General features: G+C 44.4%; 1 protein-coding gene across 1 annotated transcript in view; it reads right to left on the reverse strand.

Annotated features, from left to right (window-relative positions):
* PLD1 (phospholipase D1) overlaps positions 1-27,109 on the reverse strand; it is a 186,185-nt gene that overhangs the window by 119,778 nt on the left and 39,298 nt on the right. Inside the window, exons 2-6 of the mRNA XM_030216519.1 lie at positions 15,259-15,444; positions 11,382-11,512; positions 10,058-10,203; positions 7,307-7,415; positions 1,715-1,780 (exon numbers count right to left, since the gene is read on the reverse strand). Coding sequence (XP_030072379.1) covers positions 1,715-1,780; positions 7,307-7,415; positions 10,058-10,203; positions 11,382-11,512; positions 15,259-15,412 — 606 coding nt within the window. The 5' untranslated portion in view covers positions 15,413-15,444. The remainder of the gene's footprint in view (positions 1-1,714; positions 1,781-7,306; positions 7,416-10,057; positions 10,204-11,381; positions 11,513-15,258; positions 15,445-27,109) is intronic.

The raw sequence follows: 27,109 nt of genomic DNA on the forward strand, positions 1-27,109 counted from the left end.
ACAGAAGCCAGGTCAGGCCTTTGCACTTGCATGAGACCCCTACTAGAAACTATGGTTCTGATGGCTCTTGTTGAGCTGGTGTTGGGACACACGATATTCAAAGAGTTTACGCTCCTAAATTGGCTTCTTTGAAAATCTACTAGGGCTGAGTGCCTACATTAAAAAATATATATTTATGAATTCAAGCAGCAAAATATCCAGGTGATGTAGTACAGAAGTAAAATGCAAGAGAAACACATTATATATTGAGAACAATCAAGAGTACATGCAGTCCCTCCCGGTGGACTCTTATCCGAAAGTGGACATAAGAACCAGCCCAATATGCTCAAAATATCACTAAACACCTCAATTTAGGAGCCTAAAAACTGGATGGCAACAGGGGTGGATTTGGGGCAGGGAAAACATTGTTAGGAGTTTAGTACTGATTTTCAGCTCTAGGCACCTAGATTAGGTGCTTAAATCTTGGCAAATGAATGGCAGCCGAAGCTTAGAAGCATAACTGCTAAGCTCCTAAACTCAGGTAAATTTTCAGCTGAAAACTTAGGCTCCCATGTTTGGCTGAAAATAGGGGACAAGTTTAGGCACCTAACTTAGAAATCTAAATATAGAAGTGCAATTTTTATTTTTTTTAATATTGGGCTCAATGCATATCTGGAGGCTCAGTGACAGTGTTGTGCACTACCACACAAATAAGCCAGGTTTAATTCCCAAATCTGATTTTCACTCCCTAGGTCAGACAGGAAGGCTGCAGCTTCTCTACAGGCAGCGATGCTGGTGCCAACAAGCCTCAGTGCTGACACCTACTGTCACTAGGATGTACATATACTGAGGACTAGAGGGAACCAAGAGCCTTCATTGTAATGGTTGGACTAAGGACAGTTAAATTAGGGGGAAATACCCCAGGTAGCTGTGCATGAAGCCTCATGTTTCACTTGCCCTTTAGAGGTCAGTTGTGATTGAACTGGATGACCAACAAAGCTAGAGGAATGACAAAAAAAAAAAAGATGTTTATCTTTAATCCGCTAGATAAAAATCCTCTACTGATGTTCGTGGAGAGGTCTCATGGCATTATAATTGAAATGGTTACTATATTAGATAGGAGGAAGGGTTGGGATATAGAATTGGAGGGGGGGAGGAAGAGGCTACTGACTCAATAAATTGGACAATGAAATCACTATATGGTTTACACTCAGATGGTTTTGAGGTTATGGTGTTGATTTATTGCGACAAAGTGCTGAAATATAAAAGAAGAGAAGGAAGGAGGGAGGAGGGAATTTGGGTCAAGTATAAGATGACAGACTGTATAGTTTTTCTCAGTGAAGGAAGAGGGATGGGGGTTTGTTGTAATAGGATATTGGGTTCAAAGAAAAGTTGGGGGAAGGGAGGGGTGAAAAATTACAAGTTTGATGACGAAATATTTTCTTGTGAATGTTATATGTGCTTGCATTATGTGTGTTTTTCACTATGTATGGCTTGGCAATTGATGAACAAGTATTGTTATGTTACTTCGTCAATAAAACATTATAAATTAAAAAAATTCTCTACTGTTTTTGGCACAAGCAGCGATGCTAAATGTCACCTCAATAGCAGGAAGAATCTGGATAACAGTGAACTTGCAGCACTGCACCTTACAACTATATTGTGAAAGAGAGAAAAAGCAGCCTTCACAGTTATTGTAGTCATTTGCATATGACATTTACATATTTCAACTTACCGTTGCATGGTAGTTTCTGTACATAGGCATTTTTAATAGCTTTGTCAAATAATCTTCCAATTGTTTCTGCAATAAAGGAATCAAAATCCCATTATGTCACAGAAATTAAATAAATTAAATAAAGCATTATTCTTTGGATACACCAGTATAGAACCGAGTTCTGACGCAAACATAAGGAAGTCTTGAGCGGGCTTTAGAAATTACAGAGGTAATACTCAGCTTGCAGAGGAAAGTGCTCCCAGCCGCAGGCTGAATTAACCCCAGAAGACTGTTAATAAATCCATTAAGGAAGAAAGAAATGACAAGGTATTAGGCAGAAGATTGAATCAACTTAGTATAACTGTGCTTAAAATAAAGAAGTCCTGATCAGCCAGTAGCTTGAGCAGAAATATCCTTTTTAGAATCTAAAAATAGTAACATAGAAAATGGCGGCAGATAAAGACATGAATGGTACATCTGATTGTAAGCTCTTTGAGCAGGGACTGTCCTTCTATGTTTAAATTGTACAGCGCTGCGTAACCCTAGTAGCGCTTTAGAAATGTTAGTTAGTTAGTTAGTATCTGCCCAACAGTCACATTCATTATCAATTCCTGGAGTGGAGGAGTGGCCTAGTGGTTAGGGTGGTGGACTTTGGCCCTAAGGAACTGAGTTCGATTCCCACTTTAGGCACAGGCAGCTCCTTGTGACTCTGGGCAAGTCACTTAACCTTCCATTGCCCCATGTAAGCCGCATTGAGCCTGCCATGAGTGGGCAAGCGCAGGGTACAAATGTAACAAAAATAAAATAGATACTATTGGAGATTCTACATGGAATGTTGCTACTATTGGAGGTTCTACATGGAATGTTGCTATTCCACTAGCAACACTCCATGTAGAAGGCTGCGCAGGCTTCTGTTTCTGTGAGTCTGACGTCCTGCACGTCACTCCAGCCTATCCAAATCCATCTTTCTTCATAGTTTTGGGTCCCCAAAAAAATAAAAGTTTCACCTCCAAATTTAACAAACGTTTAACAGGAAAACACAAGAAGGACTGCCCATCCATGGTTTTTAGTGATTTCCTGAAGTTCAAGTGGTCGTGGATTGTTTTCACAGCTTTTGGGAGCCCATTCCATAGTTGTGCGCTTATGTAGGAGAAGCCGGGTGCATAAGTTGTTTTGTATTTCAGTCCTTTGCAATTTGGGTAGTGTAGGTTTAGGTAGGATCTTGATGATCTGACTTTGTTTCTTATTGGTAAGTCTATGAGGTCTGTCATGTATTCTGGGAATACGCCGTATATGATTTTGTGGACTAAGGTGCAGATTTTGAAGATGATCCGTTCTTTGATTGGGAGCCAATGCAACTTTTCTCGGAGGGGTTTGGCACTTTCGAAGCGTGTTTTGCTGAATATCAGCCTGGCTGCTGTATTTTGGGCGGTCTGGAGTTATTTTTATGAGTTGTTTAACACCCCTAAAGAACCCTCCCAGAGATTGTGATAGTTACACTCAACAGTCATGATCACCCCAAAATAATCCTATAAAACTACAAAAGTTGATATCATACATTTAAATATTACAATTATTTTCTCTCTCTCTCTCTCTCTCTCTTTATATATATATATATATATATATATATACACACAAGTCAAGACAATTTTCAAAACCATTTATCTGGGTAATGGTCTCTTTGGAAGCTGGCCCATGTCCCTGTGAGTAAAACCGCTTACTAATGGTTCTTTCTGTGGGTTTGTCAGGATCTATTATGTTGCTTCAACTGCAAATGCTGTTTGCCATTCCCAGAAGCCATTCCCAGAAGCTGTCACCCTAGGCACGTGCCTAGACTGCCTGATTTGTGCGTCTTCAATGTCTCCAACACTAACAGTCCTTTCTTATTCTAAATTCCCTACAGGAAAAGGGGCCAGTTCAGATCAGCTGGAGTCTCAGGGAGGTGGAAGTACCGTACATAGTGATGTTATGAAGAATTTTTCAAAGCTCTCCTGCCACTTATTACTGCTGGTGGTCAACAACTGACTTCATTTCTTGCCCACAGGGAAAAGCTCTGGTTAATATTTAATGATGCACTTATTGTATGAAAATTCACATTATGAAGATTGTCACAACCCTGTGCAAATCTCTGCACGATCGGGAAACATTCCCGTTTCTCCTTTCGCTGGGTGTGATTTCCCGCAGGAGTCCTTGCTGAAGACATGCAGCAAAGAAATCAAACTGAATAAAAGTCAAAGCTTTCCCAGGTTGTGAAACACCTTGACTACCCACGGTTCACTTGAGATTTTCACCAGAAATATAAACTAGTTTAAAGAAAACAAGAGGGGGAAAGAAACGAAAGATACCTAGGTTACAATAAAATATTAGTATTTCAAATTCAACTGGGAAACAGTTAATCAGTAAAACCAAAGAAGTAAATTCTAAGACACAAAACAGAGAAAGGAAATGTGTATGAATAAAAACCCAGTACACACAATGGAGGTTGTATCCATGCAGATCTAACGTGTGTATATTTATTATATTAATTACTCATAATTTTACATTTTGTTTAACAATCTTTATTCATATTACATGTAAATATTCACATAAAATATTTATTCAACACTCATACAATCATGCATTCCCCTTTCTTACCACTGTCAATCCACTCTCTTCTCGATCGCTCTCCCCAATGTCTCCACAACGCTATTGCTTACTGTTTATATAAAACTCCCATAAATATTTACTAGAAGTACAATATCACTTTACTTGATATTCTGAACTGTTTTCTTCCTATATCTGTTCGCCCAACTCTATTATGTCATCATTGATCTCTATGTAACACCAATTGTCATCTCCTACTCTGGAATGGCGAACGCCATAACAGAGCATTGTAAGCCACATTGAGCCTGCAAATAGGTGGGAAAATGTGGGATACAAATGCAATAAATAAATAAATATCCACCTTACTATCTTATTACATAATCTCTACTGATATTAACGTTCACAATTTCCTTTATAAATATCTCAGTCCAGAATATATATTTTTGACATTCCCCTTTCCTTCTTTAATACCAGTTCTTCTTGTATATGTATGGCAAGCTAGAAATCCAAGTCCATAGATGCATTTGATTAAAATCCGGTCTGTGCCGGGGCTGGTGGTTGGGCAGCGGGGATAGTGCTGGGCAGACTTTTACGGTCTGTGCCAGAGCCGGTGGTGGGAGGCAGGGATAGTGCTAGGCAGACTTATACGGTCTGTGCCAGAGCTGGTGGTGGGAGGCGGGACTGGTAGTTGGGAGGCGGGGATAGTGCTGGGCAGACTTATACGGTCTGTGCCGGGGCTGGTGGTTGGGAGGTGGGACTAGTGCTGGGCAGACTTATACAGTCTGTGCCAGAGCTGGTGGTGGGAGGCGGGACTGGTAGTTGGAAGGCGGGGATAGTGCTGGGCAGACTTATAGGGTCTGTGCCAGAGCTGGTGGTTGGGAGGCGGGGATAGGGCTGGCCAGACTTATACGGTCTGTGCACTGAAGAGGACAGTACAAATAAAAAAGTAGCACATATGAATTTATCTTCTTGGGCAGACTGGATGGACCGTGCAGGTCTTTTTCTGCCGTCATCTACTATGTTTACTATGTTTATGTAACTTTTCAGTATAATCCCTGATGAGGCCTTAGAGCAAAAGACGAATTGTGTCGGGTTATGTGACCGTGGAAACATTTGGGATCAACAGGCGTTTGGAAAAAAGAGGCTGCTAGCGCGATAATAAGAGAAGCGGGAACAACAGGATAACTCTTTAGGCATAAGACGTGCACGATATAAGAAAGGAATGAGAGAAAAGAGTCTCGGGGGCCCTTTTACTAAGTCGTGTAGGCGTGTACGAACGCCCTAGGTGCGTCAATTAGGAGTTACCGCCTGGCTACCGTGAGGCCCAGGCGGTGATTTCATTTTTTACACGCGTCCACTATATGCTCCGGAAAATAATTTTTTATTTTCCTGCGCGTGGCAGAAACCGGGCGGTAATCGTCATTCTACGTGCGTAGACGATTACCGCGTGAGACCTTACCGCTAAGTCAACGGCTGGCGGTAAGGTCTCAGACCCAAAATGGACACGCGCCATTTTTTATTTTGCCACACGTCATTTTCGGCCAAAAACTTTTAAAAAGAGGTGCGTAGAAAAATGGATCTGCGTGTGCCCAAAACATGCGCCTACACTAGCGCAGCCCATTTTGGCGCACCTTAGTAAAAGGACCCCTCAATGGAGCCACAACAAACAGTTTTTATTAGGAACATTTGATTGGTCCAGATTACAGAAGATTGGCTAGAATATGGAACTGGTATTGAACGAAGGAAAGGAAAATGTCAAATATATCTATTCTGGACTGAGATATTTATAAAGGAAATTGTGAACATTAATATAAGTAGAGATGATGTAATAAGGTGTATATTGTACTTCTAGTAAATATTTATGGGAGTTTTATATAAACAGTAAGCAATAGCGTTGTAGAGACATTGTGGAGAGCAATCGAGAAGAGAGTGAAAGGGGAATGCATGATTGTATGAGTGTTGAATAAATATTTTATGTGAATACAGTGATACCTCGGTTTTCGTCGATAATCCATCCAAAAACATTTGGCGAAATCCGAAACCGACAAAAACCAAGGCAATTATTTCCATATGAATAAAAAAAGCACAAAAATATTGGAAAGCAAAGGAATTGTTTGGCTAGACGCGCAGGGTGATGCTCACACAACGAGAAACAACGCTACACTGAGCAGGAGAACACGTTTTCGCAAAATTAGCCGCGGAAAAAAATCAACGAAAACCGAAACTGACGATAACCGAAGTCAATGAAAACCGAGGTATTACTGTATTTACATTGGAAATGAATAAAGATTGCTAAACAAAATGTATAATTATGAGTAATGGAGTATAATTATATTGAAATAAGGGTACCCATATAGGAATTTTGTGTACATGCATTAAGGATATCCTGAAAATCTGTCCTGTTTGCAGCACTAGAGGCCTGAAGTGTTTTGCCGACCACCATTGGCATTATTCCTGGATATTCAATGCCGGGGCCATGTCCGGCCTTCAGCACTGAATATCCAGTTTATGTAGCGCTGGCTAACACACAGCCGGCCAAGTCAATATTCAGAACTTAACTGGCCACAGGTTGCCACATAGACAGGACTGTGCTTTATGTGGTCCCATTTATGAGGTTGCCCCGGCCAGTTAAGCGCTGAATATCGGCACTTCACTGGCCGAGTGTTAACTCTGCCCTTGGAACGCCCTCAAAAAATAGCCGGCTTTCACTTAGATGCTAACCATTAATTTTCAGCAGCGATAACCGGCAAAGTGCCGTTGAAAATGAGCAGACAGCCCAGAACAAGCGATTTAACCGGTCAGTGACTGTTTCTGGCTGGTTAAATCGTTTCGAATATCGACCTGTACGTCTTTATCTGCTGCCATTTTCAATGTTTGAACACCAATTTTCAAAGAGAAAGTATCCCAGGAAGTCCTCTTTGCAAATCAGCACAAAGAGAGCTCGCTAAAAGTGCCCACATACTCTGCAATTAAGGTTATTTAAAAAAATTGCTCCCACTGTTCAGTGTATGGGAAACAAAAGACCGTTACCCGTCTACTGGAGAACTGCTCTTCTCTGGCCATGGCTTCGGAGGTCCGTGGAAGTGATGGCATCTCTCTCGCCTCTCCCCGCCGGACAGTTTGCCTTCTAACTGTGTGACTTGAAATAAAACATTTGCACATGATTTTTATTTTATCTATTTATACATATATCCTACAATTATCCAAAAATGAGTTTCAGCTCAATGTTGCTTACATTTAACATTGATTCAATTACATTTACAAGGTTGTACGGTGCTGTGTTTTCACTCTGGTTGGCAAGATAACTATTAGTGTGTATGGGATAATCATTGGTTTCTTGAGAAGGTATGTCTTAGGCAGGGCCGCCGAGAGACTGGGCCGGGCCCAGGGCCCCGCCCCCGTTGCCGCCCCCCCCCCCCCCCCCCAGGTTGCCGCTCTCCCCTCCCCCCGCACCTCCATGTGAAAGCGCTGCAGGCAGCAGATCACCTCCCTTTGGGCCTCCTTCTCTCCCTGTGTCCCACCCTCGTCTGACATAACTTCCGCGAGGGTGGGACACAGGGAGGGAAGGAGGCCCAAAGGGAAGCGATCTGCTGCCCTGCTGCCTGCAGCACTTTCACATGGAGGTGAGAGGCGCTGTGATTTCAATGCAGGGGGCCCGGCCCGGTGGCAGACGGTCAACGACGGAGGGCGAGTGGGACTGCGGCGCTGGCCCGGGGGAATTTTGTCCCCCCTGCCCCCCCCCCCCCTCTCGGCAGCCCTGGTCTTAGGTCTTTTCTTAAATGAACTGATGAATTACAGTTAGAGTTTATGTTGTGTATTGTTGTTCCAGAATGATTAGTGCATATTTTATTCATAGAATTTCCTGAAGAGTTAGGTCTTTAGGCCTTTTCTGAACTGGAGGTAGTTCGTGATGCTACCGGCCTAAAGACCTACCTCTTCAGGAAATTCTGGGCCCCTTTCACCAAGCTCTGGCAAAAGGGGGCCTGCGCTGGCGCCGGTGAGTGCTTTTGACGCATGCCGAGGCCCCCTTTTCCCACAGCTGGTAAAAGGGTAGTCTTTCTTTTCTGCAGAAAATGGACATGGGGCAAGTAAAGCACTTGCCGAACTGCCACTTCAGGAGGGAGCCCTTACCGCCATCCATTGAGGTGGCAGTAAGGGCTTCTGCGCTAACCTGGTGGTAACTTTACCACCGGGTACACCCGGATATGACAGCGCGCTGGGGGTGGGAAGTACTTTCCTAATACCAGGGTCCTTTTACTAAGCCGTGGTAAAAAGTGGTCTGCAGTAGAGTGGGCCAGGAAATGGGTGTACACCAGTGGCGTAGCCATGTGCGGCCATGACCCCCGTAGATTTGGCCCTGCACCCCCCTGCCAACGACCCTCTCGACCCCCCCTCCCGCCGCCAACCCGCCGTCGCCTACCTCTGCTGGCGGGGGACCCCAACCCCGGCCAGCCGAGGTCCTCTTCTTCCCACACAAGGCTTCATTCTGACTGTTTCTGACGACGTCAGAACGAAGCCTTCCACGGGAAGAAGAGGATCTCAGCTAGTGGGGGTTGGGGTCCCCCACCAGCAAAGGTAGGCGACGGTAGCGGCAGGAGGGGGGTCGAGAGGGTCGGCGGCGGGAGGGGGGGTCAAAGTTGTTGTTGTTGCTGGTGGTGGTGGCGGCGGGGGGTGGGGTGGCGGAGAGGGGGCTAAAATGTGCTCCCTCACCTCGGGCTCTGGAACCCCCTCCCGCAGGTCTGGCTACGCCCCTGGTGTGCACTGAAACAAAAAGTAGACCGCACCTATTTATGGCCTGAGCCCTTACTGCCACCACTGACCTAGCGGTTAGGGCTCACACGCTACTTGCGTGGTAACCATACAGCACGTGCCAACTGCTGATTATCGCCAGAAACGCCCCCCAGCAGTAGAAAATGGAAAATTATTTTCTACTGTGGGAGTCAGTGTGCACCAAACTCAGAATTACCACCGGGCGCAAATGCTAGCCCAGCAGTAGTGTCGATTTGGCGCATGCTACCCGTGAGTTAACCCTCCCATGCCTTAGCAGCTTAGCGGAGATTGGGTGGCAGAGCCGGTAATGGGAGTCGGGGCTAGTGGTTGGGAAGCAGGGCTAGTGCTGGGCAGACTTCTACGGTCTATGCCCTGAAAATGGCAGATAATGGCAGATACAAATCAAAGTCAGGTATACACATAAAGCAGCACATATGAGTTTATCTTGTTGGGCAGACCGGATGGACCGTACAGGTCTTTCTCTGCCGTCATCTACTATGTTAGTAAAAAAGCACTTCTGTATTCTACAACTGTCTTGTCTTTGGTTTAATATCAACCACTCTCTCTGCATACTGATTATTTTGTGGAAGCTTGTCCTGACACTTCTGAGGAAGGCATCCTCTAAAAATAGCAAGCGAATAGAAAAAGAGTACAGTGATACCTCGGTTTTCGTCGATAATCAGTCCGAAAACAATCGGCGAAATCCCAAACCGACAAAAACCGAGGCAAAGACTAATGTAAAAAATAAATGAACATTTAACATGGAATTGTTTGGCTAGACAAGAAACAACGCCACACTACGCAGGAGAACGCGTGGGTCGCCCTTTGTTTTTGCAAAATTAGCAGCGAGGTCACATGGGCACGCCAACGAAATCCGAGACAAATTTTTTTTCGCGAAAAAAATCGACGAAAACTGAAAACAACGATAACCGAAGTCAACGAAAACCTAGGTATTACTGTACTAAGAAAGATTCTCCAAACGATTCTTTTCTCAATGAGCGAAGCTGTTACCTTCGTGTAGGAATGGGGATTCGGATGAAAGCTTTGTATCGAAGAAGTTCTCTGTGCAGCTCCTCAAAGTGCTTGAATTTCCGCTTTACTTGCCATGTAAATTCTCCATGAGTTAACTCAATAGTGTAAATATTTGGACTTGGTACCTGTAATGGAAAAAAAAGAGGCACAAAGCAGTTTCATATTACGATTTTTCCAGCGTGTAAGTTAAGAATTTTAATGGAGTTTAAAGTCCTCTGGTACTTTCTCTGCTTGGATGAGTTTAAATTTATTGCCTGTTGTGATATCAAACATATAAACGGCGAGTGACCGTACTCACTCGCAAATGTGCAGTAGAGACTTCCCTCTCTGCCCCGCCCCCGCGTCAATACGTGATGACGGGGGCGGGACAGAGAGGGAAGTCTCTACTGGCATGCTGCAGACGTCGGAACCGCTCCCCCCCTCCCCCGGAGTCGCCGCCGCCCCTCCATCTGGCCCGAGCACTGTGAAATTACATCACCACGCAGCAGCAGGCACATCAGCAAAGCTGCCATCCGGCTTCCTTCTCTGCCTTTGTCCCGCCCTCGCCGACGTTACGTCACACGAGGGCGGGACACAGGCAGAGAAGGAAGCCCGCCCCGACGGCAGCTTTGCTGATGTGCCTGCTGCTGCGTGCTGATGTAAGTTTACAGTGCTGCTCGGGCTGGGTGGAGAGGCGGCGGCGGCGACTCCGGGGGAGGCGGGGCGGCGCCGACCTCGGGGGGGGGGGGCTCGGAAACCCCCCCATTTCACGGGCTCAACGGCTAGTCTTTTATTAAACAAAGAAAAGCAGGAATGGTTAGAACACTGTGGTATTAGGAATTTGTGACTGGAGGTGCCCTTAAAACAGTGGTTCTCGAACCTGACCTAGGGGACCACCTGCCAATAGGGTTTTCAGAATATCCCTAAAGAATATGCATTAGAGATTTGCATGCCTACTACTTATATTATAGGCAAATCGCTCTCATGCATATTCATTAGGGGTATCCTGAAAACCTGACTGGTGGTCCCCTAGGACTGGCTTGAGAACCACTGCCCGAGAACGCTGGCTTTCGTCTTCTCATCTTCTGTCTGGCTATTTACAAGCACATTGATTTGTTCAGGATACAATCAAGATAGCCCCAGTTCTGCGAAACTCTTGGTCTGTGCAAAGCCCTTTAATACCAGGAGGTATATGAATGGCAGCATTTTCTTAGGCTGCAAAAGAGAAACTGGAGGATTGTGTTTCCAGTTCTGCATGAAGTGGATTATGGACTTTTAATGTAATATTTTGACATTACTATTAACTTAGGGTAGAAGCTCTGACCTTTGACGTTGAAGTGAAGCGTTCTACTTCCAGGACTCGCACTTTAATTGGGCATCCAGTTAGATAGGTTCGTATGTTGGGCTCTTTGAATCCTTGCGTATCGTAAATGGCGGAGAAAGGTATAACTGTGCCTGATGAAAAGCATGACAGCAGAACACAGAGTTTTAACTCACTTCTAATCAGAGTACAAAAAGTTATTTATTCCAGGTGTAGTGAAATATTTAGCTGCACAAAGACCTGTCTGGTTCTATTCTTAAAAATTAAATTATGTGAATATAAAAACATTGTGCAGCTAACATCCAAACAAAAGGTTGCACGTATTTTGGTATAAAATAGTGGGAAATTCGTGATAGCATTTCACAGCAGTAAAAAAAGAACACATACTCACGGTACTGACAAAAACTAAAAGCATTTCAAACTCATACCGGCTGATATCTAAAACTATTTAACCAGCCAGGAAGGGCTCCTGGATAGTTACGTAGCCTTAAACCAGGTACGCGGTAATATTCAGCTCGAGATAGCTGGATATCTCGGCTGAATATTACCGCTTAGTGGTTAGCCCGGTCACTGGTTATGTCACGCGACATAGCCAGTTAGCACCAATATTCATTGGCTGACCAGCTAATTTTAGTGGCCAGATAGACCCACGTAAATAGCAGGTCTATAATATCATAAGCATAGCCATACTAGGTCAGACCAATGGTCCATCTAGCCCAGTATCCTGTTTCCAACAGTGGCCAAGACAGGTCACAAGTACCTGGCAGAAACCCAAATCCAAACCATCTTCCATCCTGAATGCAAACAACAAGAGATTAATTATGCTCCTCTTCCACCCAACCCCCTCAGGAAAAATAAATTAATGCCAAAGTCAACCAAAAAAGAAAATGACTATTGTAACCCACAACCCTGCTCCCCATGATATGTCCTCCCACCCACATGTAGAAAAAAAAAACCCAAACCAAAAGTTTCAATCTCTCATAATCCACCCCCCCCCCCCCCCCACCGCCAGACCAAATAAGACCCAGGCAAGGAATGAGAGAAAAAAAAACAAGAGAGGAAGTCAGCAAGTTTCAAGACCCTGAGACCTCTCCCAATTACCAATCTCACACACAAAACATCAGCATAATGTCTCATTACTCATTACCATTTTTGGCCACTATAACTTAGCTGGTCAGCTAATGAATATCGGCTTAACCAGCTATGTTTTAAGCAGTGAAAAAAAAATGGAAATTCTATGCCGGTCACTAGATACAGGCCCTGCATTGAATTTCCAGGTTCATTGCCAACCGTGGGAGTTAGTTGGGCTCTCTCCCGCTGTCTCAATACATAGTAACATAGTAGATGACGGCAGAAAAAGACCTGCGCAGTCCATCCAGTCTGCCCAACAAGATAAACTCATATGTGCCACTTTTTGTGTATACCTTACCTTGATTTGTACCTGTCCTTTTCAGGGCACAGACCGTATAAGTCTGCCCAGCACTATCCCCACCTCTCAACCACCAGCCCCGCCTCCCACCACCAGCTCTGGCACAGACCATATAAGTCTGCCCAGCACTATCCCCGCCTCTCAACCACCAGCCCCGCCTCCCACCACCAGCTCTGGCACAGACCGTATAAGTCTGCCCAGCACTATCCCCGCCTCTCAACCACCAGCCCCGCCTCCCACCACCAGCTCTGGCACAGACCATATAAGTCTGCCCAGCACTAGCCCTGCCTCCCAACCACCAGCCCCGCCTCCCACTACCGGCTCTGCCACCCAATCTCGGCTAAGCTCCTGAGGATCCCTTCCTTCTGAACAGGATTCCTTTATGTTTATCTCACAAATGTATCAGCCCCATATTTCATATAATAATTTTTTTAATGTACACATGGAAATACACTAGAGCAGTAAAAATCAATTATGATTTAGGGATAAGCATCAGTCTTACAGTTTGACTGTGGTAAATACAGCTTTGTTCAAGAATTGTTTGACGCTATCCGAGACCCCAAAATATGTATTATAAAAATGTTTTGGACATTAGTCACATCTTGTAGGCTCAATGAGAAGCAGGGATGTGTCACTGGAGGAACAATATAATATGCCGTTACAGTTTATTTTCTGGTCTAATGGGGAAGAGAGTCGATTTTCAACATTACTACAGGTAACAAAAAAAATTTCACTCGGTGTAAACCAGTTGTCTGAAAATGTCCTTGGTGCAATTAAATTTCCTCTCACGGTGGAACAATGGGGGCAATTTAAATTTGTTACTAGTTAGTTCCATGGATCAGTGCCGTAGTGAGGGTGCCTGACACCCGGGGCGGGTCGCCGCTGCGCACCCCCCCCCCCCGAAACGCACCCTACCTTTCAGCGGGGGGCAGGCGGGAGGGCCGATCCGCCCCCAGTGCACGTCACTGGGAGCTGCGTCGGCTCTGCTGCTTCCCTGCTTTCTCTGCCCCGGAACAGGAAGTAACTTGTTCCGTGGCAGAAAGAGCAGGGAACCAGCGAGCCGACACCCCCCCCCCCCAGCGCGTGCACCCGGGGCGGACCGCCCCACCGCCCCCCCTTCCTACGCCACTGCCATGGATTAACCTCTAATCCCAGTATTTTTTGGGTGGAATAAAACATTTCTTATGAACTTGTTCAAAACCACTCAGAATCTTTTAAACCTCATTCATTTCCTATGACAGTTGTCTCTTCTCCAAAGTGAGGTGCTCGTAACCCCATTAAAGTGTTCCTCATAATGCAGCTGATCCATTTTTGTTGTTGTTCTTCTTACTTTTTCATTACTTATTTCCACTAATACAGGAATGAGCTCATCCAGAGAGAGGTGGAGATTAAAACTTTGGAACACTATGAAACTGGCTGGGGGGGGCGGGGCTATAATGGGACATAAGGCTGATAGCCTCCTTGCTTTGTTTAGGAAGTACCAATATGGCAGCTGCGCGAGGAGATGGCTTCAGCCTTTTGATGTCATGCTGTCTCCTGTCTTATTAAACCTCCTTGGGTTGCTGCTCCCACAGTTCCATTTGTCTGACACTATGGGGGGAGGGAGGGAATGTGTGTGCTGGAACTGTTTGTTTAGTAAATGTAACTGCTGGGACTGTGAAGCAGCCTGAATAAAGGGGAAACCCAAGATAAAAGTATGATTGATTTAACCTTGAAAGGAGAACTGATTCTGTTTTTTGTTTTTCTGTAAAAGTTGGGACAGGTCAACCCCCTAGGCCCCAGCTGAAACCTTTATGGTTTGCTTGATAGGGCTTTCAACTTGGATCTAAGAGCAAGCTTGCCCTAGAATTCTGGTGGACAAGAACATTTTTCTATGTACTGATTTAAGCATTCTCAAGTGCAGGCTGCTTGACTTTGGATATATGGCTTACCTTTTCTTTTTCTTCTGATTTTTGCTTGGCTTTGCGTTTCCTGGAATAAACGCCAACATTTTGGACTGGTGCAGTAGTATTTGTTTTATGGGAGCCACTGAAACTGAATTGTCCTGCTGGAGTTTGGTCTAGGATCCTGCAGCATTAAACAACCTGCTGGGATCCTGGCTGTGTTATGTTTGAAAATTTTTCTGCACCAGTGGTGACTTGTCTTCTTGCACAGACTCCTTGCTTTTTCTTCTACTGCTTTATTTCATTTTCAGATGCTCACAATACTCAAAGATGCAATCATACCAACGCTTTCTACAGACATGTCATTGTATTACCTATTCTATTTTCTATTCCTTTTCAAATAATTCCTAACATAATATTTGCAAATAACACACATCTCACAAAACAATCACATCCTTACTCTAAGAAACATGGGAGACTTAACTACCTCTTTGTTTTATGTACCACCAGTCACGAAGTCATTAAGCTGTTACATTCAGGAGGGACAAATGAAGAGATGTTAACTCACCAGCAAGTCTGGGATCATTACATGCATCATAATCCACCTCCTCCCCCTCAAGGTCGAGCTCCCTTGTGTCCAAATTTTCGATTAAATTGCTCATATCTGCAGCAATTTTCTTCAGTGCAGAAGAATCTAGTGTTCTTTCAGGCCTCAATGACATGGTAGAAGTTAACACTTGAACAACTCAGGAGCCTGTAGAGAAAACCCGCAGAATGTTATCAGGCCAGCATAATAGGAAGGTGCAATTAGATACACACAGATGCAAATTTTTCAGCCAGTCAAAGAGCACTTAAGATCACCAACTGGAAACTCAGGAGCAATCATAGGTAACGATATAGCCCCAAACAGTTAAGGCCAAAAACGCACCTAAATCCAGGCAGCTAAAATCTGGCCAACTATAAATTGGTCTTGCTATTAGGTTGCGTAGACATAGGCAGGCCAAAGTTAGCCACTGGGGCTGTCCACATTTAAGGCAGCTAAATATTTATTTATTTAGAGTTTGCTCACACTTTTTTCAGTAGTAGCTCAAGGTGAGTACACTCAGGTACACTGGATACACTTCTCTGTCCCAGGAGGGCTCACAATCTGACAGGCAGATGATCAAAAGCCCCGCGCTGTTCCACACAGCGCTCTAAAATAGCGATGGAATGCTATTAGACCTATGATCAGAGATAATGCATGCAAATTTAAGCAGCGCAATTATCTCTGATCATGGGGTAGAAGTGCGGGAGAATTGTGCCTGAGCATGCGCTCAGATCAATCCTCCCGCACTTGTTTGACAGGTCTGGGCTGGAGACCAACGAAAAGAGAAGGACGCCCACCTTTATATCGGAAGATGGACGTCCTCAACTGCCCTGTTGCAGGGACAGCCAAATTTCAAGAAGGTGTCGGGGGTATAGCGACGGGGCAGTTGAGGACGTCCAAATTTTGGACGTTTCTGCAATGGGCAGTTAAGGACGTTTGGCTGTTTCTATGAGAAAGACGTCTTTCTCATAGAAACGTCCAAAATTTGGACGTCTTCAACTGCCCCGTCACAGAACCGTCCAAATTTTGGACATCCTGCCCTCGCTGGCAAGTTTGCTGTGGGGGGAATGGGGGCCTGCCAGCATGCTGGACAGGGTTCACCATTCCTCCCCAATGATCTGTAAACCCTAACACCAGCTCAGAGCTAGCATAGGGTTTGTCGCAGCCAGTGACCCAATCTTTGGTGCGCTGGTCACTGATCATTGGGGATGAATGTGTTAAGCGCTGATTAACACGCATTTGCATGCTACTTGCACTAAGAGCCCTCAAGTGTGTTGTTTCACACACTTGAGGGCTCTGATCATGGGGCAGTAGTTGGCACTAGTATGGCGCTAACAGCCTTTAGCGCAAGCGTATGCTTATCTGCCTGTAAGTTTGTACCTGAGGCAATGGAGGGTTAAGTGATTTGTCCAAGATCACAAGGAGCAGCAGTGGGATTTGAACCGGCCACCTCTGGATTGCAAGACTGGTGCTCTAACCACTAGGCCACTCCTCCACTACATGCAGACTGATAGGATAACTTCAGGAACTTGCCTGCCAACCCCCTTTCAAAATCTGTTTCAAAGCCTAGACTTATTCGTAATGGCGTTTTGTATAGCATATTGAGTTCTGAAAATACGTAGCACTGTGCATTTTCAGCACCATTAATTGTGTACATCAGTTTTTGTTTTTTAATGACAACGGCAACAAATAGAAGGGGAATAACTGAAGCCTTGTCTTCAGGAAAAGTATTATTTTACCCATGGATGTTGGGGCTTTGATTACAGCCCCATCTGTAGGCAGGTAAAATTGTGCTTGTTGATCACCAGTTTGAATGCTTTTACCTGCTGAGCACTGAGGCAGCAGCAGGGGAGCAGTTCAGAGATACACGTGAAGTTTTGTATAACCGAATTATGCACGTATTTATGAACAGAAAACCTGCATGCAGAAAGGCAGATGTTTTCTCAGCATAAATTTCTTCCCAGGACAATACTCGCAGCAAAAGTCTGCATTATTGAGACAAACCCACAGCTACCAGTAGCCATGGAGTTTGTACCAGTGTGACCAGTTTTAATTATTGCCCTCAATATAGTTTTGAAGTGAATCCAGTAAGTAACTATCAGGCCCCAACTACTCCTGCCCCGAGCAACGGGGGCTGGAGGTCAGGAGGACCTCCGGTCCCCCCCCCCCCCCCAGGTTCAGGGAGGGCTGGAGATCCAGTGGGTCTTCAGCCCCTGCTAACTCCCCCAGCAAAGGGTCCCTGTTGGCCTAGTGAGTGACCAACCAACCCCCCCCCCCCAGCTACAGAGGGGCTGGAGGTCTGCTGGACCTCCGGTCCCCCTCCCCCCCGACGATCCCCCCCCCCCCCCCAGGTTCAGGGAGGGCTAGAGATCTGGTGGGTCCCCAGCCCTCCCCCCAGTCCCCTAGCAAGGGGTCCCTGGTGGTCCAGACCCTCCTACCCCTCTACCTTGTGGGTTGGAGGAGGGAGGGCAGCCTGCCTCCCTCTTCTTCCTTTGACGCCGCAAAATGGCGACGCCCAGCCCAGTGTATCCTGGGATGCGCTGGGCGGGGCTATACACCATATAAGGGAGTTTCTCAGAGCTGGCGTAGGGTTTGCCGCAGCCAGCGACCCAATCTTTGGCGCGCTGGCCGCTGATCATTGGGGATATGTTTAGCCCTGTTTAGCATGCATTTGCATGCTAGTTGCGTTCAGAGCCCTCGAGCGCGTTGTTTCATGTGCTCGAGGGCTCTGATCATGGGGCACTAGCAAACGCAGGCGCTAGTATGGCGCTAACAGCCTCTAGCGTCAGCGTTTGCTTCTGATCATCCCCCTGTAAGTGTCCTAATATGAACTGACATCGTGTGAGTCATAAATGTCTTCACCTGCCTTTTACAAATATATCGTACCAGGCACTACATAACCATGCCAATGGGATGAACTGAAATAAGTTAATGGATGAACTATTAACCACCTTCTTTTATTTCCTAAGAGCTGTGTCCATTAAAATAGCCAAGAACTGCTGAGTGATGAATCCCACTCTTCACTCCTTTGATTTCACTCCTTTCATTATCTGTGTCTACAAATGTGTCCATCACACTTTTGTTGGGCACTTTTAGATGGAATTAAGAAGAGAAATTTACCTTTTGTACAGAACAGTGATTCTCAAAGCTGTCCTGGAGGTACACCTAACTGGCCTGGTTTTCAGGATTACAAATGAATATGCATGAGAAACATTTGCATACGGTGGGTGTCTGATACACACATATGTTTCTCATGCGTGTTCACTGTGGCAATCCTGAAACCCAGGCTAGCTAAGTGGGCTTCCAGGACAGCGTTGAGATGGAAGAACTGGTATACAAGACAGCTAGAGCCTGGGAAAATCTAACATTTCTTCAGTGATGTGACCTTCAGCAGAGTTTTGTTTTGTTTTTTAATTCTGGCTCAATTGCAGGGTTATAACCTGTCGTGCTGTAAGTTTCATGTAAAACAGTTTTAATTGGAAACAGAAAAGATGTCTGTTCCAGTCTCTTGCAGTCTTTCTTTAGAAGTCAAAATGGGATTCAGATGAAAAGACAGCGCTAGGGATCACTGTGGGCATAAGAGTAGGAAAGTGTTGGGGGAGACAGTGGTGGAGATGAACTGGGACGGGGGTGGAGTAATATATTTCATTTAAATACACAGGGGCTTACTGTATGCCTTAATAATGTGGTATCAAAAAAATAACATGGGAAACAAGCTTACAGATTTATCCAAATCAGCCTGCCAAACAAAAGTTGGATATAAAACATGGTTGATTATTTGCCTCAATTTCAACAATAAATATTATTTATTTATTTAGATTTTGCTCACACCTTTTTCAGTAGTAGCTCAAGGTGAGTTACATTCAGGTACTCTGGATATTTCTCTGTCTCAGGAGGGCTCACAATCTAAGTTGGTACCTGAGGCAATGGAGGGTTAAGTGACTTGCCCAAGATCACAAGGAGCAGCAGTGGGATTTGAACCAGCTACCTTTGGTTTGCAAGATCGGTGCTCTAACCACTAGGCCACTCCTCCACTATAGCAACATTCCATGTAGAATCTCAAATAGTAGCAACAGAATTTCAAATAGTAGCAACATTCCATGTAGACCAACATTCCATATAGAATCTCAAATAGTAGCAACATTCCGTGTAAAATCTCAGATAGTAGCAACAGAATCTCAAATGATTTTTTTGGATTTTGCTCACACCTTTTTCAGTAGTAGCTCAAGGTGAGTTACATTCAGGTACTCTGGATATTTCTCTGTCCCAGGAGGGCTCACAATCTAAGTTTGTACCTGAGGCAATGGACGTCAGACGCACGCAGAGGAACTTCCAGAGAAGATGATTGAGGAACCAACGCGAAGGGCACAACAACACTTCGGCTGTCGGGGGTTTGGGTCCCCCGTCAGCACAAGTAGTCCACAACGGCGGCGGGGGGCGGTTTTCGGCGGTCCGGGGGGGGGGGGGGTCGACAGGTTCGCGGAAGGGGGAGGCGAGGGGGCCTAGCATGGGGGGGGAGGAATTGCCTGCCTAGGGCCCATTTCCTTGCCTTCAGAAACGGGCCTTTTTTACTAGTAATATATAAACAACATTGGTTGTGATTAACCTCCCAAGCAGCACTATTTATACCAAGGAGGTTTGATAACAGGAGATGACAAGATGTCACAAGGCTGAAACCGGTCTCCACCCAAGGAAGTTTTCATTCTTGCTATTTGGGATTGTGTCAGGTACTTACATAGTAAATGACGGCAGATAAAGACCTGTATGGTCCATCTAGTCTGCCCAACAAGATAAACTCATTTTATATGGTATGTGATACTTTATACCCAAGTTTGATTTGTCCTTGCCATTCTCAGGGCACAGACCGTAGAAGTCTGCCCAGCTCCCGTTTTGTTTCCCAATTACCAGCGTCGCCACCCAATATCCGCTAAGATTCCAAGGAACCATTCCTTCTAAACAGGATTCCTTTGTGTTTATCCCACGCATGTTTGAATTCCATTACCGTTTTCATCTCCACCACCTCCCGCGGGAGGGCATTCCACATATCCATCACCCTCTCCGTGAAAAAAATACTTCCTGACATTAGTCCTGAGTCTGCCCCCCTTCGACCTCAATTCATGTCCTCTAGTTCTACCGCCTTCCCGTCTCCGGAAAAGGTTCATTTGTGGATCTGAATTGGCCACTGTTGGAAGCAGGATACTGGGCTAAATGGACCACTGGAAAAGAGTGCAAGACTTCGCATAGGAACTGACATGTTAAAAATGGAAGCCCATGTTACCATTTGAGGCAGCAGCAGGCAGTACATAATTATTTTGACTCCATAGAATTTGTTAATATGGTTTATGCACTTCTTGGAGGCAATTTCATAATGGGCCCGAGCGTTATAAAACTGTCAAGGGGCATGCATGTGCAAAAACGAGGTGCAGAGAAACATAACACCTATTTTGCAGAATATATATGTAGGTCTTCTTGGGTGGAGAAAGTAGGCAAAGTGGGGGCATGACTGGCACTGCTCAATGTGCTGCTGCGGCTAGGAAAGCAAATAGAATGTTGGGTATCATTAGGAAAGGGATTGAAAACAAAAATAAGGATATTATTCTGCCGTTGTATCGCTCCACGGTGCGACCGCACCTCGAGTAGTGTGTTCAATTCTGGTCGCCGCACCTCAAAAAAGACATAGTGGAATTGGAAAAGGTGCAGAGAAGGGTGACAAAGATGATATAGGGGATGGGACGGCTTCCCTATCAAGATAGGCTGAAGAGGCTGGGGCTCTTCAGCTTGAAGAAAAGGCGGCTGAGGGGAGATATGATAGAGGTCTATAAGATAATGAGTGGAATGGAACGGGTCGATGTGGAGCGTCTGTTGACGCTTTCCAAAAATACTAGGATAAGGGGGCATGCGATGAAGCTGCAGTGTGGTAAATTTAAAACGAATCGGAGGAAATGTTCTAAACTCAACGCGTGGTTGGACTCTGGAATTCGCTGCCGGAGAAGGTGGTTAAGGCGGTTGACTTAGCAGACTTCAAAAAGGGTTGGATGGTATCCTGGAGGAAAAAGCCATAGAATGTTGTTGAATGGACGAGGGAATAATACAGTATTTCTAGGATGGGCGGGACAAATTGCTTGTTCTTTTGGCCGCTGTCGGTGACAGGGTGCTGGGCTCGATGGACCCTTGGTCTGTCCCAGCATGGCGATGCTTATGTACTTATGTACTTATATTTTATTAAAAATATGCACATATAGACCAATTTTTATGGGCACAGAAATACATTAACCCTCCTCAGCATGGGTGTAAAAGTGTGTGCATATTTTGTCAGGGATAATTTTATAAAAGCACCTTTGAAAGGATATAAACTGGATGGAGCTGATCCAAAAAGTGGCTACTCAAAGGATCTGTAGACGCAATAATAAAGCAAATAAAGCCAGACTTAAAGATTTGTAAGTATTTTGCAGTTGAACAGTTTAAACTATTAATACAAGCTCTAATACTTTCTCACCTGGATTATTGTAATCTCAGTTATATAGGTTGTATAAAACCACTTTTGCAAAAACTGAAAACAACATAAAATACAGCAGTTCGTCTAATCTTTTCAATAGGCAAATATGACAGTATTTCCCCACGGATGCAAGGATTCTGTTTAAATTGTCCTGTATTTTTTACGAGGTCTTACATGGAGATACACCAGTTTTCATGGCTGAACATTTTTATTTTGCCAATTCTTCTGGGCCTCGTAAAATACAAAATAATAGCCCATTTGTTTTTCCATCTTTGAAGAAAAAGAGAATGAAAATTTATGAGTCTTTATTAAGCTTTTCATGCAGCTAAAATAGGGAAGGAGATTTGTAATATTCTTTTGTATTCTTATAAAGATTTTAGAAATTCTTTAAAAACTCTACTCTTTTTAAGATACATGTTAGTTAATGAATTGTAAATTACTCTCATGCTCCTCAATATTCAAAACCATTTAACTGGCCAGGAACAGGTTAAATGGCACTTAGCTGGCTATCCAGCAAGGGTTAGCTGGTTATCCCCGCTGAATATTCCCAGGTAATGCCTAGGAGATAACCAGCTATATTTTTTATTTTATTTTAGTTACATTTGTACCCCGCGCTTTCCCACTCATGGCAGGCTCAATGCGGCAGGCAATGGAGGGTTAAGTGACTTGCCCAGAGTCACAAGGAGCTGCCTGTGCCGGGAATCGAACTCAGTTCCTCAGGACCAAAGTCCACCACCCTAACCACTAGGCCACTATTGCATGATATAGCCAGCTATTCCCAAATATTCAATCCATATCTGGCTAATGTAAGTAGCCACATCGGGTCACTTAAATAGCTGGTATATCTTTGGCCGGTTTAAAGTTAACCAGTTACCTTTCAATATCGACTTAGCCGACTAACTTTAAACCGCCAATGCCAGTTACCGTGGACTGCAGGAGTTAGCCAGGCTCCCTCCCGCAGTCTGAATATCAGCCCCATTGGGTTTTTTGTTTCATTTTATATAATTCCTAGACATATATTCTAGTTTCTTTTAATTGTTAACTGGTTAGAACTTTGAGGTGGTAGCTGTATACATGAGTAGCTGTTATGTTATCTAAACATGTGTACCCTGGAGGAAGGTGGGATAAGGGACATTTAAATACCTCCAAGGTATAACTGCAGAGGAGGTGGGCCTCTTTCAAATAAACGGAAGCTCTTGAAAGAAAAGTCAGGATGGGCTGAAAGGAAACAAATTCAGGAGCAGGAAAGGGTGGTGGATGTATGGAATAGTCTCCCAGGGGATGAGGTGGAGACAAGGATGGTGCGTGTACATACAGAAGATCTCCGAGGGAGGGGAAGGGATTGTAGAGCTGTGCATTTGGTAAGGCTGGGTAGACGTGATGGCCATACGGTTTTTAACTGCTATCGTGTTCTGGGTTTCAATGTTTAGCTACTTGATATTTAAAAACCACTGGTTGTTGTTAAAAGGACAAATTTTAGTGCAGAATACGATTTAATATGGGGCATTTAAAAACTCAAGTCTATTATGAGTATATAATAACTCTTCCTTTCTACGATTCCCTAATGTGACTGTACACACGAACCTTATTCTACCACAACATTACTGTATTTGTTCATACCGGAATTGGCGCACGCCTTTACGGTACTATGTAAGCCACATTGAGCCTGCAAAAAGGTGGGAAAATGTGGGATACAAATGTAACAAATAAATAAATAAATATGTTCGAAATTGATCTTCCTTTCCAACCCAAGTATTCCATTGGTTTAGTTCATATAAAATCAGGATTTGGAAAGCTTTAAGGTTAATGCTGGTAAATAAAAATAATCGTATCCTATATTCCTGAACAATTTGGATAGTTAGACCCTTAAGCAAGTCCCATTCTGACTTGTGAAATACAATTATTTAAGGACTCCCTAGGGTTCCACCATATTAATGAACGTTCGTGTAATAGGAAAATAACCTTTCCACGTATTGGAGAGTTGAAAGAGAGTGAGGTAAGGGAGGAAGAAGGACCTTCTATTCTACTACTACTACTACTATTTAACAGTTCTAAAGCGCTACTAGGGTTACGCAGCGCTGTACAATTTAACATAAAGGACAATCCCTGCTCAAAGAGCTTACAATCTAAAGACAGTCAGTCCGATAGGGGTAGTCAAATTGGGGCAGTCTGGATTTCCTGAGAGGTGAGAGTTAGGTGCCGAAGGCAGCATTGAAGAGGTGGGCTTTGAGCAAAGACTTGAAGATGGGCAGGGAGGGGGCTTGGCGTAAGGGCTCAGGAAGGTTGTTCCAGGCATAGGGTGAGGCGAGGCAGAATGAGCGGAGCCTGGAGTTGGCGGTGGTGGAGAAGGGTACCGAGAGGAGGGATTTGTCCTGTGAACAGAGGTTTCGGGCTGGAACGTTAAGGGGAGATGAGGGTAGACAGGTAGTGAGGTGCAGCAGACTGAGTGCATTTGTAGGTAAGGGGCAGAACTCTAGGAAGAGAGGATGAAGAATTTCTGGATATTATTGACCAGGAAAGCCAAGGTGGATGTAATTTCACTTTTTCAAAAGGGAAGGACGTTAACTCTTGCTTCCCATTTGGAGAGAGACAGTCCTCTCCTGAGAGCTGTGGAGAAGTTAAGAAAGTAGCTGCTATCAGTGACTAGGAGAGTGAGATCCTGGAATTCAAGATGAATGGACTTCATCTTGAACTCTGGTGCACTCAAAGGTATTTCAGTAATGTCTGGATATAGCTGGGAAAATAATTTTTTGCAGTTTCCTGGGGTGAAAAGCGGAAAGTAACCAGTGGGAGGCCCAAATCTCAGTCTGTGTGGATTTTGCTCAGTTGGAAGTCTTTGGAACTTTTCCCTACAGTGTCTTTGTTATTTTTCCCAGCAAATATTCTCTGGTTTGGAACTAAACCTGGATTACGGGCTGTTTTTGGAGTGGAGTACAAAGCAGTAAGTGACCCCTTCAGGCCAAGGCCTCCCTGTTGTTGCTGGTCCACTTTCAAAACCTGTTTCCAGACACTGCAGTCCTTTCAGTTGCAGCCTCCGAAGGTGAACCCTGTAACAGCTGCCTGAAACATCTGAAACACTTGTTGAAGAATCCAGTTCCCAAAAGTGTTAAATTATGTTTGCTGGATTTAAAGGATGATTTGAAAAATCAGACCGACAGACAACATTTATTTATCAGGAAATCATGTTTAATAACCAAACGATGTATCTTACTATGGTGGACACAGCAGGATCCGCCAAAGCTGATGTTACAGTGTAATCAAATGCACTATTTATTGTACTTAGAGCAACTGTCAATATTTGGCAAAGAAAGGGGGAAAGGAGACTTGAAAGACTGCCTTTCTGAGGTTTTTGCAACTACATTCAAAGCGGTTTACATATATACAGGTACTTATTTTGTACCAGGGGCAATGGAGGGTTAAGTGACTTGCCCAGAGTCACAAGGAGCTGCAGTGGGAATTGAACTCCGTTCCCCAGGATCAAAGTCCACTGCACTAACCACTAGGCTACTCCTAAGTGTCTAAATCCATTCTTAAATGCTTATACATTCTGATCTTGATATATATATATATAGGTTCTGGCATTTTACAGTTTTCATCTTGAACCGACTCATATTCAACTTTCCTGTTTCAGGTTATTTTTTTTATAGAGATCATTTTTGTATATACATAATACACTTATGGGTCTGTTTACTAAGCCAGGTTAGCAGCTGTGGGCTGTGTCGGCACTAGTGTACATCCAGTCACGCTAGCGGCTTAGTAAACCCCAGCGTTATCTTGTTCTTTTCTTGTCCCCTCAGTTTCATTAGAATATCATTTGCATAACTGTTTTTGTAGTTTTATTTTATTGTATTAGTTACTGCTTTACACACAGTTTCACTTTAAATTTTTAAGTGTTTGTTATATGTATTTAGATTATTGGTATTTATCTATTTGGGTGCGTCTAGACAAGTTATCCGGCAATGGTAAACAATCCAGAACACTGCAATCTGATTAAGTTTTTCACTACAGAAGCAGGATAAAATGTCTTCATATTTTGTTGAATTACATCGCCAATAGAGGTGATGATTATGTTCAAATTCTTTTGCTTTCTATATAAGATCCTAAATGGTGAATACACAATTTATACGATGGATCACACTAGGCCGTAAATGCGGCTTCCCTGTGACTTGTACTCCGTTACTGCCGATACGAAGCAACAGCCACTTCCCCCCGGGGATCACAGCCCGGCTTTTTTTTAGATTGGGAAACACATGGTATAAGATACATTCACCAGTTATACTCAGAAGAGGGCACTTTAAAAACTATGGAGGATCTAGATAGAGAATTTGGTACACTTAGAAGAGATTTTTTTGCCTCCTTTCAATTACGACATTATCTGCGATCCCTTCCACCCGAACACCTGAGTTCACAGATATGGGATAGACTGCGGTCTCGTTTAGCTTTGGATGCTCAGGGGGCAGTTCCCTTAAAATACTATCATTCAGAAATCCGGGAACAACTGGGTGAGAATGACTATGAACAATTGGCTTTACAATGGAATAAAGACCTACCAGTGAATATTCAATCCGAGTACTTGAGGGCATGCTTTCTAGACATTCCCAGAATCTCGGAGAGTGTGGCGCTGCAAGAAACGGCGTATAAATTCCTGTCTCGAATGTTTTTTTCCCCACATAAAGCATGGAGAGCCCATATGGGACAGGAAGACAGATGTCTGAAGTGTGGTCACTCTCCAGCGGGCCTTGGCCACATGTTTTGGACCTGCCCCAGAATAGCCCGATTTTGGGCACAGGTGTGTAATCATGTGTCAGAGTTGTGGAAGATCACTTGGCGGCAAAAACCACACCTATTATTCCATAAATTTCACTTGTCCCACAAATCACCTAAAGGGCTACGTCCGTTTCTTAAAAGAACGGTACTACTGGGTAAGAAGGTCATCTTAAATTTATGGATCACACCAGACTCTCCAACTTTGTCCCATTGGCGAGCGAGAATGATCTTTCTATGTTCTTTGGAGCGTAGAGCAGCGGGCGACCTGGCCTCACCCAGAGGGGAATTTTTTTGCTTGACTTGGGCCCCTTTTTGGGACTCATTAACGGAGGTGGCTAGAAGTAGAATCTTGAATTCTTAAAGTATGGGCCGATGGGTTTGCCCCGGTGCGGTGACAGAGAAAGGGAGGTGACATGGTTCTGTGATACCATGAAGGAGATAATGTAAAAGAAAGCGATGGTGTTTACCTTTATCACTTCAAGACCTTGGTAACTATGAGTTATAATCCGGGGTAATACCCTGGATGAAAGTTGTATCAGCTTGACCTAAAACACAGTCATGTTTTGTAGC

This window comes from Microcaecilia unicolor, chromosome 10 (assembly GCF_901765095.1).
Source record: "Microcaecilia unicolor chromosome 10, aMicUni1.1, whole genome shotgun sequence".
NCBI classification, from domain to species: Eukaryota; Metazoa; Chordata; class Amphibia; order Gymnophiona; family Siphonopidae; genus Microcaecilia; species Microcaecilia unicolor.